The sequence below is a fragment of the Lampetra planeri genome, chromosome 55 (genome assembly GCF_965212315.1).
Source record: "Lampetra planeri chromosome 55, kcLamPlan1.2.h2, whole genome shotgun sequence".
Classification (NCBI taxonomy): domain Eukaryota; kingdom Metazoa; phylum Chordata; class Hyperoartia; order Petromyzontiformes; family Petromyzontidae; genus Lampetra; species Lampetra planeri.
This window is the reverse complement of record NC_136161.1, coordinates 1,672,775-1,690,685: the sequence shown is the minus strand read 5'-3', so window position 1 is coordinate 1,690,685 and position 17,911 is coordinate 1,672,775. Positions and strand designations below refer to the sequence as shown.

The 17,911-nt window shown below is 43.2% G+C and overlaps 1 protein-coding gene across 1 annotated transcript in view; it reads left to right on the top strand.

Annotated features, from left to right (window-relative positions):
* Positions 1-17,911, top strand: part of LOC144735576 (uncharacterized) — a 33,696-nt gene that overhangs the window by 4,215 nt on the left and 11,570 nt on the right. Inside the window, exons 2-3 of the mRNA XM_078618009.1 lie at positions 227-334; positions 16,573-16,653. Of these exons, the coding sequence (XP_078474135.1) occupies positions 227-334; positions 16,573-16,653 (189 nt within the window). The remainder of the gene's footprint in view (positions 1-226; positions 335-16,572; positions 16,654-17,911) is intronic.

Below are 17,911 nucleotides of genomic sequence, written 5' to 3'. Positions count from 1 at the left end.
TCTGTGTGAGTCTCTGTGTGTGTGTCTGTGTGTGAGTATGTGGGTCTCTGTGTGAGTCTGTGGGTCTCTGTGTGAGTCTGTGGGTCTCTGTGTGAGTCTGTGGGTCTCTGTGTGAGTCTGTGGGTCTCTGTGTGAGTCTATGGGTTTCCGTGTGAATCTGTGTGGGTCTTCGTGAGTCTGTTCGTCTCTCTGACCATACTTCCCCACTCTGGTCTCTGCGTCTTAGTGGCAGAGGCTCTGGCTGTTGCGGATGAGCGACGACGACTCAGCGACACAACCGCAACAACCACAACAACCACCACCACCTCTACCTCAGCAACAGCTACTAAACCAGGTAACTCCAACTACAACAATTACACCCATTAACAATAACCAACAACACCTACCACTACGACACCAGCCACAACCACCACTAAGCAACATCTACAGCAACAGTCAGATACAGCAACAGGAGACAAAACAGCAGTCAGATACAACAGCAGTCAGATACAACAGCAGATACAACAACAGTCAGATACAACAGCAGTCAGATACAACAGCAGATACAACAGCAGTCATATACAACAGCAGTCAGATACAACAGCAGTCATATACAACAGCAGTGAGATACAACAGCAGTCATATACAACAGCAGTCAGATACAACAGCAGTCAGATAGAACAGCAGTCAGATAGAACAACAGTCAGATACAACAGCAGTCAGATACAACAGCAGTCATATACAACAGCAGTGAGATACAACAGCAGTCAGATACAACAGCAGTCATATACAACAGCAGTCAGATACAACAGCAGATACAACAGCAGTCAGATACAACAGCAGTCAGATACAACAGCAGTGAGATACAACAGCAGATACAACAACAGTCAGATACAACAGCAGTCAGATACAGCAGCAGTCAGATACAACAGCAGTCGGATACAACAGCAGTCAGATACAACAGCAGTCAGATACAACAGCAGTCAGATAGAACAACAGTCATATACAACAGCAGTCAGATACAACAGCAATCAGATACAACAGCAGTCAGATACAACAGCAGTCAGATACAACAGCAGTCAGATACAACAGCAGTCAGATACAACAGCAGTCAGATAGAACAACAGTCATATACAACAGCAGTCAGATACAACAGCAGTCAGATACAACAGCAGTCAGATACAACAGCAGTCAGATACAACAGCAGTCAGATACAACAGCAGTCAGATACAACAGCAGTCAGATACAACAGCAGTCAGATACAGCAGCAGTCAGATACAACAGCAGTCAGATACAACAGCAGTCAGATACAACAACAGTTAGATACAACAACAGTGAGATACAACAACAGTCAGATACAACAACAGTCAGATACAACAGCAGTCAGATACAACAGCAGTCGGATACAACAGCAGTCAGATACAACAGCAGTCAGATACAACAACAGTCAGATACAGCAACAGTCAGATACAGCAGCAGTCAGATACAACAGCAGTCAGATACAACAGCAGTCAGATACAACAACAGTCAGATACAACAGCAGTCAGGTACAACAGCAGTCAGATACAACAGCAGTCAGATACAACAGCAGTCAGATACAGCAGCAGTCAGATACAGCAGCAGTCAGATACAACAGCAGTCAGATACAACAACAGTCAGATACAACAACAGTCAGATACAACAGCAGTCAGATACAACAACAGTCAGATACAACAACAGTCAGATACAACAGCAGTCAGATACAACAGCAGTCAGATACAACAACAGTCAGATACAACAACAGTCAGATACAACAACAGTCAGATACAGCAGCAGTCAGATACAACAGCAGTCAGATACAACAACAGTCAGATACAACAACAGTCAGATACAACAACAGTCAGATACAACAACAGTCAGATACAACAGCAGTCAGATACAGCAGCAGTCAGATACAACAGCAGTCAGATACAACAGCAGTCAGATACAACAGCAGTCAGATACAACAACAGTCAGATACAACAACAGTCAGATACAACAGCAGTCAGATACAGCAGCAGTCAGATACAACAGCAGTCAGATGCAACAGCAGTCAGATACAACAGCAGTCAGATACAACAACAGTCAGATACAACAACAGTCAGATACAACAGCAGTCAGATACAACAACAGTCAGATACAACAACAGTCAGATACAACAACAGTCAGATACAACAGCAGTCAGATACAACAGCAGTCGGATACAACAGCAGTCAGATACAACAACAGTCAGATACAACAGCAGTCAGATACAACAGCAGTCAGTTACAACAGCAGTCAGATACAGCAGCAGTCAGATACAACAGCAGTCAGATACAACAGCAGTCAGATACAGCAGCAGTCAGATACAACAGCAGTCAGATACAACAGCAGTCAGATACAGCAGCAGTCAGATACAACAGCAGTCAGATAGAACAGCAGTCAGATGCAACAGCAGTCAGATACAACAGCAGTCAGATACAACAGCAGTCAGATACAACAGCAGTCAGATACAACAGCAGTCAGATAGAACAACAGTCATATACAACAGCAGTCAGATACAACAGCAGTCAGATACAACAGCAGTCAGATACAACAGCAGTCAGATACAACAGCAGTCAGATACAACAGCAGTCAGATACAACAGCAGTCAGATACAACAGCAGTCAGATACAGCAGCAGTCAGATACAACAGCAGTCAGATACAACAGCAGTCAGATACAACAACAGTTAGATACAACAACAGTGAGATACAACAACAGTCAGATACAACAACAGTCAGATACAACAGCAGTCAGATACAACAGCAGTCGGATACAACAGCAGTCAGATACAACAGCAGTCAGATACAACAACAGTCAGATACAGCAACAGTCAGATACAGCAGCAGTCAGATACAACAGCAGTCAGATACAACAGCAGTCAGATACAACAACAGTCAGATACAACAGCAGTCAGGTACAACAGCAGTCAGATACAACAGCAGTCAGATACAACAGCAGTCAGATACAGCAGCAGTCAGATACAGCAGCAGTCAGATACAACAGCAGTCAGATGCAACAGCAGTCAGATACAACAGCAGTCAGATACAACAACAGTCAGATACAACAACAGTCAGATACAACAGCAGTCAGATACAACAACAGTCAGATACAACAACAGTCAGATACAACAACAGTCAGATACAACAGCAGTCAGATACAACAGCAGTCGGATACAACAGCAGTCAGATACAACAACAGTCAGATACAACAGCAGTCAGATACAACAGCAGTCAGTTACAACAGCAGTCAGATACAGCAGCAGTCAGATACAACAGCAGTCAGATACAACAGCAGTCAGATACAGCAGCAGTCAGATACAACAGCAGTCAGATACAACAGCAGTCAGATACAGCAGCAGTCAGATACAACAGCAGTCAGATAGAACAGCAGTCAGATGCAACAGCAGTCAGATACAACAGCAGTCAGATACAACAGCAGTCAGATACAACAGCAGTCAGATACAACAGCAGTCAGATAGAACAACAGTCATATACAACAGCAGTCAGATACAACAGCAGTCAGATACAACAGCAGTCAGATACAACAGCAGTCAGATACAACAGCAGTCAGATACAACAGCAGTCAGATACAACAGCAGTCAGATACAACAGCAGTCAGATACAGCAGCAGTCAGATACAACAGCAGTCAGATACAACAGCAGTCAGATACAACAACAGTTAGATACAACAACAGTGAGATACAACAACAGTCAGATACAACAACAGTCAGATACAACAGCAGTCAGATACAACAGCAGTCGGATACAACAGCAGTCAGATACAACAGCAGTCAGATACAACAACAGTCAGATACAGCAACAGTCAGATACAGCAGCAGTCAGATACAACAGCAGTCAGATACAACAGCAGTCAGATACAACAACAGTCAGATACAACAGCAGTCAGGTACAACAGCAGTCAGATACAACAGCAGTCAGATACAACAGCAGTCAGATACGGCAGCAGTCAGATACAGCAGCAGTCAGATACAACAGCAGTCAGATACAACAGCAGTCAGATACAACAACAGTCAGATACAACAACAGTCAGATACAACAGCAGTCAGATACAGCAGCAGTCAGATACAACAGCAGTCAGATGCAACAGCAGTCAGATGCAACAGCAGTCAGATACAACAACAGTCAGATACAACAACAGTCAGATACAACAGCAGTCAGATACAACAACAGTCAGATACAACAACAGTCAGATACAACAACAGTCAGATACAACAGCAGTCAGATACAACAGCAGTCGGATACAACAGCAGTCAGATACAACAACAGTCAGATACAACAGCAGTCAGATACAACAGCAGTCAGTTACAACAGCAGTCAGATACAGCAGCAGTCAGATACAACAGCAGTCAGATACAACAGCAGTCAGATACAGCAGCAGTCAGATACAACAGCAGTCAGATACAACAGCAGTCAGATACAGCAGCAGTCAGATACAACAGCAGTCAGATAGAACAGCAGTCAGATGCAACAGCAGTCAGATACAACAGCAGTCAGATACAACAGCAGTCAGATACAACAGCAGTCAGATAGAACAGCAGTCAGATGCAACAGCAGTCAGATACAACAGCAGTCAGATACAGCAGCAGTCAGATACAACAGCAGTCAGGTACAACAGCAGTCAGATACAACAGCAGTCAGATACAACAGCAGTCAGATACAACAACAGTGAGATACAACAACAGTCAGATACAACAGCAGTCAGATACAACAGCAGTCAGATACAACAACAGTCAGATACAACAACAGTCAGATACAACAGCAGTCAGATACAACAACAGTGAGATACAACAACAGTCAGATACAACAACAGTCAGATACAACAGCAGTCAGATACAACAGCAGTCAGATACAACAGCAGTCAGATAGAACAGCAGTCAGATACAACAGCAGTCAGATACAACAGCAGTCAGATAGAACAGCAGTCAGATACAACAGCAGTCAGATACAACAGCAGTCAGATACAACAACAGTCATATACAACAGCAGTCAGATACAACAACAGCAGATACAACAGCAGTCAGATACAGCAGCAGTCAGATACAACAGCAGTCAGATACAACAGCAGTCAGATACAACAGCAGTCAGATGCAGCAGCAGTCAGATACAACAACAGTCAGATACAACAACAGTCAGATACAACAGCAGTCAGATACAACAGCAGTCAGATACAACAACAGTCAGATACAACAGCAGTCAGATGCAGCAGCAGTCAGATACAACAACAGTCAGATACAACAACAGTCAGATACAACAGCAGTCAGATACAACAGCAGTCAGATACAGCAGCAGTCAGATACAACAGCAGTCAGATACAACAGCAGTCAGATACAACAGCAGTCAGATACAACAGCAGTCAGATACAACAACAGTCAGATACAACAACAGTCAGATACAACAACAGTCAGATACAACAGCAGTCAGATACAACAGCAGTCGGATACAACAGCAGTCAGATACAACAACAGTCAGATACAGCAGCAGTCAGATACAACAGCAGTCAGATACAACAGCAGTCAGATACAGCAGCAGTCAGATACAACAGCAGTCAGATAGAACAGCAGTCAGATGCAACAGCTGTCAGATACAACAGCAGTCAGATACAACAGCAGTCAGATACAACAGCAGTCAGATAGAACAGCAGTCAGATGCAACAGCAGTCAGATACAACAGCAGTCAGATACAACAGCAGTCAGATACAACAGCAGTCAGATACAACAGCAGTCAGATACAACAGCAGTCAGATACAACAGCAGTCAGATAGAACAGCAGTCAGATGCAACAGCAGTCAGATACAACAGCAGTCAGATACAGCAGCAGTCAGATACAACAGCAGTCAGGTACAACAGCAGTCAGATACAACAGCAGTCAGATACAACAGCAGTCAGATACAACAGCAGTCAGATTCAACAGCAGTCAGATACAACAGCAGTCAGATACAACAGCAGTCAGATACAGCAGCAGTCAGATACAACAGCAGTCAGATAGAACAGCAGTCAGATACAACAGCAGTCAGATACAACTGCAGTCAGATACAACAGCAGTCAGATACAACAGCAGTCAGATACAACAGCAGTCAGATACAACAGCAGTCAGATACAACAGCAGTCAGATACAACAACAGTGAGATACAACAACAGTCAGATACAACAGCAGTCAGATACAACAGCAGTCAGATACAACAACAGTCAGATACAACAACAGTCAGATACAACAGCAGTCAGATACAACAACAGTGAGATACAACAACAGTCAGATACAACAACAGTCAGATACAACAGCAGTCAGATACAACAGCAGTCAGATACAACAGCAGTCAGATACAACAGCAGTCAGATAGAACAGCAGTCAGATACAACAGCAGTCAGATACAACAGCAGTCAGATAGAACAGCAGTCAGATACAACAGCAGTCAGATACAACAGCAGTCAGATACAACAACAGTCATATACAACAGCAGTCAGATACAACAACAGCAGATACAACAGCAGTCAGATACAGCAGCAGTCAGATACAACAGCAGTCAGATACAACAGCAGTCAGATACAACAACAGTCAGATACAACAGCAGTCAGATGCAGCAGCAGTCAGATACAACAGCAGTCAGATACAACAGCAGTCGGATACAACAGCATTCGGATACAACAGCAGTCAGATACAACAGCAGTCAGATACAACAGCAGTCAGATACAATAGCAGTCAGATATAACAGCAGTCAGATACAACAGCAGTCAGATACAACAGCAGTCAGATACAACAGCATTCGGATACAACAGCAGTCAGATACAACAGCATTCGGATACAACAGCAGTCAGATACAACAGCAGTCAGATATAACAGCAGTCAGATACAACAGCAGTCAGATACAACAGCAGTCGGATACAACAGCAGTCGGATACAACAGCAGTCAGATACAACAGCAGTCAGATACAACAACAGTGAGATACAACAACAGTCAGATACAACAGCAGTCAGATACAACAGCAGTCAGATACAACAACAGTCAGATACAACAACAGTCAGATACAACAGCAGTCAGATACAACAACAGTGAGATACAACAACAGTCAGATACAACAACAGTCAGATACAACAGCAGTCAGATACAACAGCAGTCAGATACAACAGCAGTCAGATAGAACAGCAGTCAGATACAACAGCAGTCAGATACAACAGCAGTCAGATAGAACAGCAGTCAGATACAACAGCAGTCAGATACAACAGCAGTCAGATACAACAACAGTCATATACAACAGCAGTCAGATACAACAACAGCAGATACAACAGCAGTCAGATACAGCAGCAGTCAGATACAACAGCAGTCAGATACAACAGCAGTCAGATACAACAGCAGTCAGATGCAGCAGCAGTCAGATACAACAACAGTCAGATACAACAACAGTCAGATACAACAGCAGTCAGATACAACAGCAGTCAGATACAACAACAGTCAGATACAACAGCAGTCAGATGCAGCAGCAGTCAGATACAACAACAGTCAGATACAACAACAGTCAGATACAACAGCAGTCAGATACAACAGCAGTCAGATACAGCAGCAGTCAGATACAACAGCAGTCAGATACAACAGCAGTCAGATACAACAGCAGTCAGATACAACAGCAGTCAGATACAACAACAGTCAGATACAACAACAGTCAGATACAACAACAGTCAGATACAACAGCAGTCAGATACAACAGCAGTCGGATACAACAGCAGTCAGATACAACAACAGTCAGATACAGCAGCAGTCAGATACAACAGCAGTCAGATACAACAGCAGTCAGATACAGCAGCAGTCAGATACAACAGCAGTCAGATAGAACAGCAGTCAGATGCAACAGCTGTCAGATACAACAGCAGTCAGATACAACAGCAGTCAGATACAACAGCAGTCAGATAGAACAGCAGTCAGATGCAACAGCAGTCAGATACAACAGCAGTCAGATACAACAGCAGTCAGATACAACAGCAGTCAGATACAACAGCAGTCAGATACAACAGCAGTCAGATACAACAGCAGTCAGATAGAACAGCAGTCAGATGCAACAGCAGTCAGATACAACAGCAGTCAGATACAGCAGCAGTCAGATACAACAGCAGTCAGGTACAACAGCAGTCAGATACAACAGCAGTCAGATACAACAGCAGTCAGATACAACAGCAGTCAGATTCAACAGCAGTCAGATACAACAGCAGTCAGATACAACAGCAGTCAGATACAGCAGCAGTCAGATACAACAGCAGTCAGATAGAACAGCAGTCAGATACAACAGCAGTCAGATACAACTGCAGTCAGATACAACAGCAGTCAGATACAACAGCAGTCAGATACAACAGCAGTCAGATACAACAGCAGTCAGATACAACAGCAGTCAGATACAACAACAGTGAGATACAACAACAGTCAGATACAACAGCAGTCAGATACAACAGCAGTCAGATACAACAACAGTCAGATACAACAACAGTCAGATACAACAGCAGTCAGATACAACAACAGTGAGATACAACAACAGTCAGATACAACAACAGTCAGATACAACAGCAGTCAGATACAACAGCAGTCAGATACAACAGCAGTCAGATACAACAGCAGTCAGATAGAACAGCAGTCAGATACAACAGCAGTCAGATACAACAGCAGTCAGATAGAACAGCAGTCAGATACAACAGCAGTCAGATACAACAGCAGTCAGATACAACAACAGTCATATACAACAGCAGTCAGATACAACAACAGCAGATACAACAGCAGTCAGATACAGCAGCAGTCAGATACAACAGCAGTCAGATACAACAGCAGTCAGATACAACAACAGTCAGATACAACAGCAGTCAGATGCAGCAGCAGTCAGATACAACAGCAGTCAGATACAACAGCAGTCGGATACAACAGCATTCGGATACAACAGCAGTCAGATACAACAGCAGTCAGATACAACAGCAGTCAGATACAATAGCAGTCAGATATAACAGCAGTCAGATACAACAGCAGTCAGATACAACAGCAGTCAGATACAACAGCATTCGGATACAACAGCAGTCAGATACAACAGCATTCGGATACAACAGCAGTCAGATACAACAGCAGTCAGATATAACAGCAGTCAGATACAACAGCAGTCAGATACAACAGCAGTCGGATACAACAGCAGTCGGATACAACAGCAGTCAGATACAACAGCAGTCAGATACAACAGCAGTCAGATACAACAGCAGTCAGATACAACAGCAGTCAGATACAACAGCAGTCAGATACAACAGCAGTCAGATACAACAGCAGTCAGATACAACAGCAGTCAGATACAACAGCAGTCAGATACAACAGCAGTCAGATACAACAACAGTCAGATACAGCAGCAGTCAGATACAACAACAGTCAGATACAGCAGCAGTCAGATACAACAGCATTCGGATACAACAGCAGTCAGATACAACAGCAGTCAGATACAACAGCATTCGGATACAACAGCAGTCAGATGCAGCAGCAGTCAGATACAACAACAGTCAGATACAGCAGCAGTCAGATACAACAGCATTCGGATACAACAGCAGTCAGATACAACAGCAGTCAGATATAACAGCAGTCAGATACAACAGCAGTCAGATACAACAACAGTCAGATACAACAACAGCAGATACAACAACAGTCAGATACAACAACAGCAGATACAACAGCAGTCAGATACAGCAGCAGTCAGATACAACAGCAGTCAGATACAACAGCAGTCAGATACAACAGCAGTCAGATACAACAACAGTCAGATACAACAACAGCAGATACAACAGCAGTCAGATACAACAGCAGTCAGATGCAGCAGCAGTCAGATACAACAACAGTCAGATACAACAACAGTCAGATACAACAGCAGTCAGATACAACAGCAGTCAGATACAACAGCAGTCAGATACAACAGCAGTCAGATACAACAGCAGTCAGATACAACAGCAGTCAGATACAACAGCAGTCAGATACAACAGCAGTCAGATACAACAACAGTCAGATACAACAAAAGCAGATACAACAGCAGTCAGATACAACAGCAGTCAGATACAACAGCAGTCAGATACAACAGCAGTCAGATACAACAGCAGTCAGATACAACAACAGTCAGATACAACAACAGTCAGATGCAGCAGCAGTCAGATACAACAGCAGTCAGATACAACAACAGCAGATACAACAGCAGTCAGATGCAGCAGCAGTCAGATGCAGCAGCAGTCAGATACAACAGCAGTCAGATACAACAGCAGTCAGATACAACAGCAGTCAGATACAACAGCAGTCAGATACAACAGCAGTCAGATACAACAGCAGTCAGATACAACAACAGTCAGATACAACAACAGTCAGATGCAGCAGCAGTCAGATACAACAGCAGTCAGATACAACAGCAGTCAGATACAACAGCAGTCAGATACAACAACAGTCAGATACAACAACAGCAGATACAACAGCAGTCAGATACAACAACAGTCAGATACAACAACAGTCAGATACAACAGCAGTCAGATACAACAGCAGTCAGATACAACAGCAGTCAGATACAACAGCAGTCAGATACAACAGCAGTCAGATACAACAACAGTCAGATACAACAGCAGTCAGATACAACAGCAGTCAGATACAACAGCAGTCAGATACAACAGCAGTCAGATACAACAACAGTCAGATACAACAACAGCAGATACAACAGCAGTCAGATACAACAGCAGTCAGATACAACAGCAGTCAGATACAACAACAGTCAGATACAACAACAGCAGATACAACAGCAGTCAGATACAACAGCAGTCAGATACAACAGCAGTCAGATACAACAACAGTCAGATACAACAACAGCAGATACAACAGCAGTCAGATACAACAGCAGTCAGATGCAGCAGCAGTCAGATACAACAACAGTCAGATACAACAGCATTCAGATACAACAGCAGTCAGATACATCAGCAGTCAGATACAACAGCATTCAGATACAACAGCAGTCAGATACATCAGCATTCAGATACAACAGCAGTCAGATACATCAGCAGTCAGATACAACAGCATTCGGATACAACAGCAGTCAGATGCAGCAGCAGTCAGATACAACAACAGCAGATACAACAGCAGTCAGATACAACAGCAGTCAGATACAACAACAGCAGATACAACAGCAGTCGGATACAACAGCAGTCAGATACAACAGCAGTCAGATACAACAGCAGTCAGATACAACAGCAGTCAGATACAACAGCAGTCAGATACAACAGCAGTCAGATACAACAGCAGTCAGATACAACAGCAGTCAGATACAACAACAGTCGGATACAACAGCAGTCAGATGCAGCAGTCAGATACAACAACAGTCAGATACAATAGCAATCAGATACAACAGCAGTCAGATACAACAGCAGTCAGATACAACAGCAGTCAGATACAACAGCAGTCAGATACAACAGCAGTCAGATACAACAACAGTCAGATACAATAGCAGTCAGATACAACAGCAGTCAGATACAACAACAGCAGATACAACAGCAGTCGGATACAACAGCAGTCAGATACAACAACAGTCAGATACAATAGCAGTCAGATACAACAGCAGTCAGATACAACAACAGCAGATACAACAGCAGTCGGATACAACAGCAGTCGGATACAACAGCAGTCAGATGCAGCAGCAGTCAGATACAACAGCAGATACAACAGCAGTCAGATACAACAGCAGATACAACAGCAGTCAGATAAAACGCTGATATTGTGCTTTGCTGGAAGCTCCGTGGTGTTAAATCGGATCGTCGTTATCCGGACAATATTTTCCCACAGACAGTAGAAACATCCTTAATTCTTTACACCATTGGAACCTCATTTGCCAGTAAATATATGATAATTAAGTTTTTTACCCTTCTATCTGGCAACAAAACTGACACCTTTTTGTTACAAGGAGTCATGTTTATATAGACCACAATACCTGCAGTCATAATGCAAACAAAAACATAACTCATGAGACTAGGCTCTAAGGAAAGCTGTCTAGGGTGTGGACCAATCAACTTCAAGGACAGTGCACATTATCAGAGTTATGTTTTTTGTTTGCATTATGACTGCAGGTATTATGGTCCATGCAATAATGCGTTATGACTGCAGGTATTGTGGTCCATGCAATAATGCAATAATGCCTTATGACTGCAGGTATTGTGGTCCATGCAATAATGCAATAATGCGTTATGACTGCAGGTATTGTGGTCCATGCAATAATGCAATAATGCGTTATGACTGCAGGTATTGTGGTCTATGCAATAATACAATAATGCGTTATGACTGCAGGTATTGTGGTCTATGCAATAATGCATTATGCATTATGACTGCAGGTATTGTGGTCCATGCAATAATGCAATAATGCGTTATGACTGCAGGTATTGTGGTCTATGCAATAATACAATAATGCATTATGACTGCAGGTATTGTGGTCTATGCAATAATGCATTATGCATTATGACTGCAGGTATTGTGGTCCATGCAATAATACAATAATGCATTATGACTGCAGGTATTGTGGTCCATGCAATAATGCATTATGACTGCAGGTATTGTGGTCTATGCAATAATGCTTTATGACTGCAGGTATTGTGGTCTATGCAAACATGACTCCTTGTAAAAAAAGGTGTCAGTTTTGTTGCCAGATAGAAGGGTAAATAACAATTATCATCCTTTATTCTCTTTGGTTCTTTCGGTAAAGTCACGTGGGTAGAAATAAAATAGTATAAAGTAGAAACATCGCTTTCTGAATGTACTTTTACGTTCATCGGCCACATTTAGCGGGGGACTTAATTAGAAAGCATCATCCACGAAAAAACATCGGAGAACAGCGGAAGCTCCACGCCAAGTCACATCCACACCGGCTCTGTTCCAGTGAGTTTCGGAGCCGCATTGGAAGAGGCATTTAAATCAAGTTTCGGTGTCGTTACTTGGTCGCGTTGTGTTGAACGTGAGTGAGTGTGGAGTGTCGTCGTCGTCGTTAAACCGGAGCCCACCGCCTCTAAACGCTTGCGGATGTTGCGGTGGTCGTTGATCTGAAGCTGTTGATGAGTTTGGTGCACGGTGGGTGTGGCGATGATTGACGGTGTTGTTGTTGATGTATTCAATAGGAGCCTCAGCAGCTTACCCTGAGCTCTCATACTCTGCTGGTGCATTGTCTTTGAGTTGTGCGCCTTTTGGCGTCATCTGGTCCAACACCATGTGAGACTAGGCTCTAAGGAAAGCTGTCTCGGGTGTGGACCAATCAAGGGGCCCTCAGGATGAACGGATACTCTGACCGTACTATCCACCAAGCTGTCTCTCCCACCACACAGAAACAACCACATGAAACTCCGACCAAAACTATCACGTTACCATACATAGCAGGCGTGACCAAAAAGATCTCCAAAATTCTAAACAAACATAAGATCCAAGTCCGATTCAGCACAGTGCATAAAATCCGTGATCTGATTCCATCTGTGAAGGATGTCGTTCCTGACTTACAGTATCCTGGAGTCTACAAATTGAGTTGCATTTGTGGTGATTGCTACATTGGAGAAACAAAACGTCATGTTGCTGATCGTGTCCGCGAGCACAAGTCAGATCTGAAACACGGCAGAACTGATTCTTCGGCCGTTGCCGATCATTGCTACAACTCGGCGGGCTCTCATGATATTGTCTTTTCCGAGACCAAGGTTCTCTGCAAGCCTCCTGGCTACCATCAAAGGTTTGTACACGAAGCCATACAAATATACAAACACAGACATAATTTCAACCGTGATGATGGGTACAAACTCAGTAATCACTGGAAAGATGTTATTAACCACGCAAAAAAGACTTAATTACACTTTTTGGACCATCTTATCTGACAGGCACTATTTTAATTTACTTCACCGAGTGTTAACATCCCCAGTTATTTTTAACAGTACTCTCTTCATTTTTCAGCCTGCATTGGTATAAACATGGGCATTTTCGTTCCTTTGTTCTATCATGTGTATCAGACCTCCCCTCCCCCCTTTCTGCCCATTGTGTTGGCGTGCGCAGCAGCCGCGTCCAAGCCGTCGCCAAATGTTTTGTTGGCTCCCTCCCCCTCCCACCCCCCTCCCTCCCGATACGTTCCATTCATTGGCCACCACATTCTGATGAACTCCCCCCCCCCTCTCCTCCCCCCCTTCAACTTGCTTATAAGGGATTACATTTTGAATCATTGCTTCACTTGATGCAGCTAATCTGGCTGTGACGGTCCCACCTGATGACGGAGACTTGTGTTGCCTCCGAAACGTCGTGAATTTTATTTTTATTTTTGTTTTGTTTTATTTTACTTTCATTACTTTTAATGTTTTACCTACGTGACTTTACCGAAAAAACCTGAGAATATGGACCAATCAACTTCAAGGACAGTGCATATATTATCAGAGTTGTGTTTTTTGTTTGCATTATGACTGCAGGTATTGTGGTCAATGCAAACACGACTCCTCGTAAAAAAGGTGTCAGTTGTGTTGCCAGATTAAAGGGTAAAAAAACAATTATCAGCTAGATGTTAACTCCCTCACTTAGTATACAGGAGCTTGTGGGTTCGATCCCGACCCTGATGCCTGCTGTATATTTGGAGTTTGTGTGTCTCTCTCTGTCTCCCCGTGGTGGTCGCGTGGATTTTTCTCCGGGTCCTCCGGATTTTCCCGCCACATTTCGAATCAACGTCACGGCGTTTCGAGTGTTCGGCTGCCGCTATAGATTTCCACACGATGATGACAACGATGATGATAAGGCCACTTCGTTGAGCTATCATTTGTGAAAGCCACGTCGCTTCTGAAAAATATTTGCATAGCTCAGTCGTGGGCCTTACACCTTGTCAAATCTAAAATACCATTGGAACCTCATTTGCCAGTAAAAAAATATGATTATTGGTTTTTTACCCTTTTATCTGGCAACAAAACTGACACCTTTATTTTTACAAGGAGTTATGTTTGCATAGACCACAATACCTGCAGTCGTAATGCATTATGACTGCAGGTATTTGGGTCTATGCAATAATGCATTATGCATTATGACTGCAGGTATTGTGGTCTATGCAATAATGCAATAATGCATTATGACTGCAGGTATTGTGGTCCATGCAATAATACAATAATGCATTATGACTGCAGGTATTGTGGTCTATGCAATAATGCAATAATGCACTATGACTGCAGGTATTGTGGTCTATGCAATAATGCAATAATGCATTATGACTGCAGGTATTGTGGTCTATGCAATAATGCAATAATGCATTATGACTGCAGGTATTGTGGTCTATGCAATAATGCAATAATGCATTATGAATGCAGGTATTGTGGTCTATGCAATAATGCAATAATGCATTATGAATGCATGTATTGTGGTCTATGCAATAATGCAATAATGCATTATGACTGCAGGTATTGTGGTCTATGCAATAATGCAATAATGCATTATGAATGCAGGTATTGTGGTCTATGCAATAATGCAATAATGCATTATGGTTGCAGGTATTGTGGTCTATGTAATAATGCAATAATGCGTTATGAATGCAGGTATTGTGGTCCATGCAATAATACAATAATGCGTTATGACTGCAGGTATTGTGGTCCATGCAATAATGCAATAATGCGTTATGAATGCAGGTATTGTGGTCTATGCAATAATACAATAATGCATTATGACTGCAGGTATTGTGGTCCATGCAATAATGCAATAATGCATTATGACTGCAGGTATTGTGGTCTATGCAATAATGCATAATGCATTATGACTGCAGGTATTGTGGTCTATGCAAACATGACTCCTTGTAAAAAAAAGGTGTCAGTTTTGTTGCCAGGTAAAAGGGTAAAAAACCAATTATCAAATCTAAAATAGTTTAAGTAGTTTAAAGGTTTAAGTAGTTTAATAGTTTAAGTAGTTTAATAGTTTAAGTAGTTTAATAGTTTAAGTAGTTTAATAGTGGTGAAAAGGAGACTTGGGCAGGTGTTCTTGAACTGCTTCACTCCGTTGTCACCACAGCAACACTCATCATCATTCAACCCAACCCCATTCTCCACCTTTCTTCAATTTTCCACCCTTTCCCGATCCGCTGTGCGCACCGATCCGATCGTCGTCCGCCCGCCTGTTGGATTGGGCGTCGATTGACGCGTGTGATGTGGGGTGCGGGACGGGATGCGTGCTGTGTGTGTGATGCCAGTGTGCGAGGATGAATTTCGTTTCGTTTGAAAGCTTTTTGGAAAAAAGTGGCGGGTTTTTTTCTATGTGGTTTTCACACCCGATGATGATTGATTGTGTTGCAGTCGAAACGTCGTGAGAATTTTAATTGTTTAATATTTTTATTATTCTATTATTTCCCTTCTACGTGACGACTTTACCGAAAGAACCAAGAAGATGTGTGAGGATGGGTGAGATATCCTCGACAGTGGCATTCGTTGCCGGGGTCGTTGATTTGGTAACCTGTTGATGGCGTTGTTGTGATAATGTAGCGGTCGTGGTGGTGGCGGTGGGTTGTTGTTGATTTTGTTGTTGTCAGTGCTGGACGCTTCGTTCCTGAAGAGTGAGGAGAGACAAAGGCGGGCGAGACAGAGACGCACGGAGAGAGAGAAAGAGATTGGTACTACAGCCACCACAACAATGACTACAACCACTACCGCAACAAACACCACAACAACCACAACAACAGCCACCACAACAATGACTACAACCACTACCGCAACAAACGCCACAACAACCACAACAACAACCACCACAACAATGACTACAACCACTACCGAAACAAACGCCACAACAACCACAACAACAACCACCACAACAATGACTACAACCACTACCGCAACAAACGCCACAACAACTACAACAACAACCACCACAACAATTACTACAACCACTACCGCAACAAACGCCTCAACAACCACAACAACAGCCACCACAACAATGACTACAACCACTACCGCAACAAACGCCACAACAAATACAACAAAAACAACAACAACAACCATGACTACAACCACCACATTAACTCCAATCACCACAAAACTATCACCACAACAACAACCACCACAATCATGACTACAAGCACCACAACAACTATAATAACCACCACCACAATATTTCCAATCACCACAACATCTATAACAATCATGACTACAACCACCATCACAACAACAACAACAACAATCATAACCACCACCACCACAACAACTATAAGAACAACTACGACCACAACCATGACTACAATCACCACAACAACCAAAACAAAAATCATCAGAACTTCCACAACAACCACAACCACTACGTCCACCACCACCACAACAATAACTCCAACCACCACAACAACCCCACGGCTCTCTGCATCATCTCCCCGTGTCTCCTGATATCTCGATCTCCCAGTATCTCAGTGTGTCTCCCCATCTCTCTGTGTCTCCTCGTGTCTCCTCGTGTCGCCAGCGTTATGCGCCGTCTCTCCGTCGCACTCGCCACATCCCTCCGTGTTTATCTCCGCTTGTCTCTGTGTTTATCTCCGCTTGTCTCCGTGTTTATCTCAGCGTGTCTTTGTGTTTATCTCAGCGTGTCTCCGTGTTTATCTCAGCGTGTCTCTGTGTTTATCTCAGCGTGTCTCTGTGTTTATCTCAGCGTGTCTCTGTGTTTATCTCAGCGTGTCTCTGTGTTTATCTCAGCGTGTCTCTGTGTTTATCTCAGCGTGTCTCTGTGTTTATCTCAGCTTGTCTCCGTGTTTATCTCAGCGTGTCTCCGTGTTTATCTCAGCTTGTCTCTGTGTTTATCTCAGCTTGTCTCTGTGTTTATCTCAGCTTGTCTCTGTGTTTATCTCAGCTTGTCTCCGTGTTTATCTCAGCTTGTCTCTGTGTTTATCT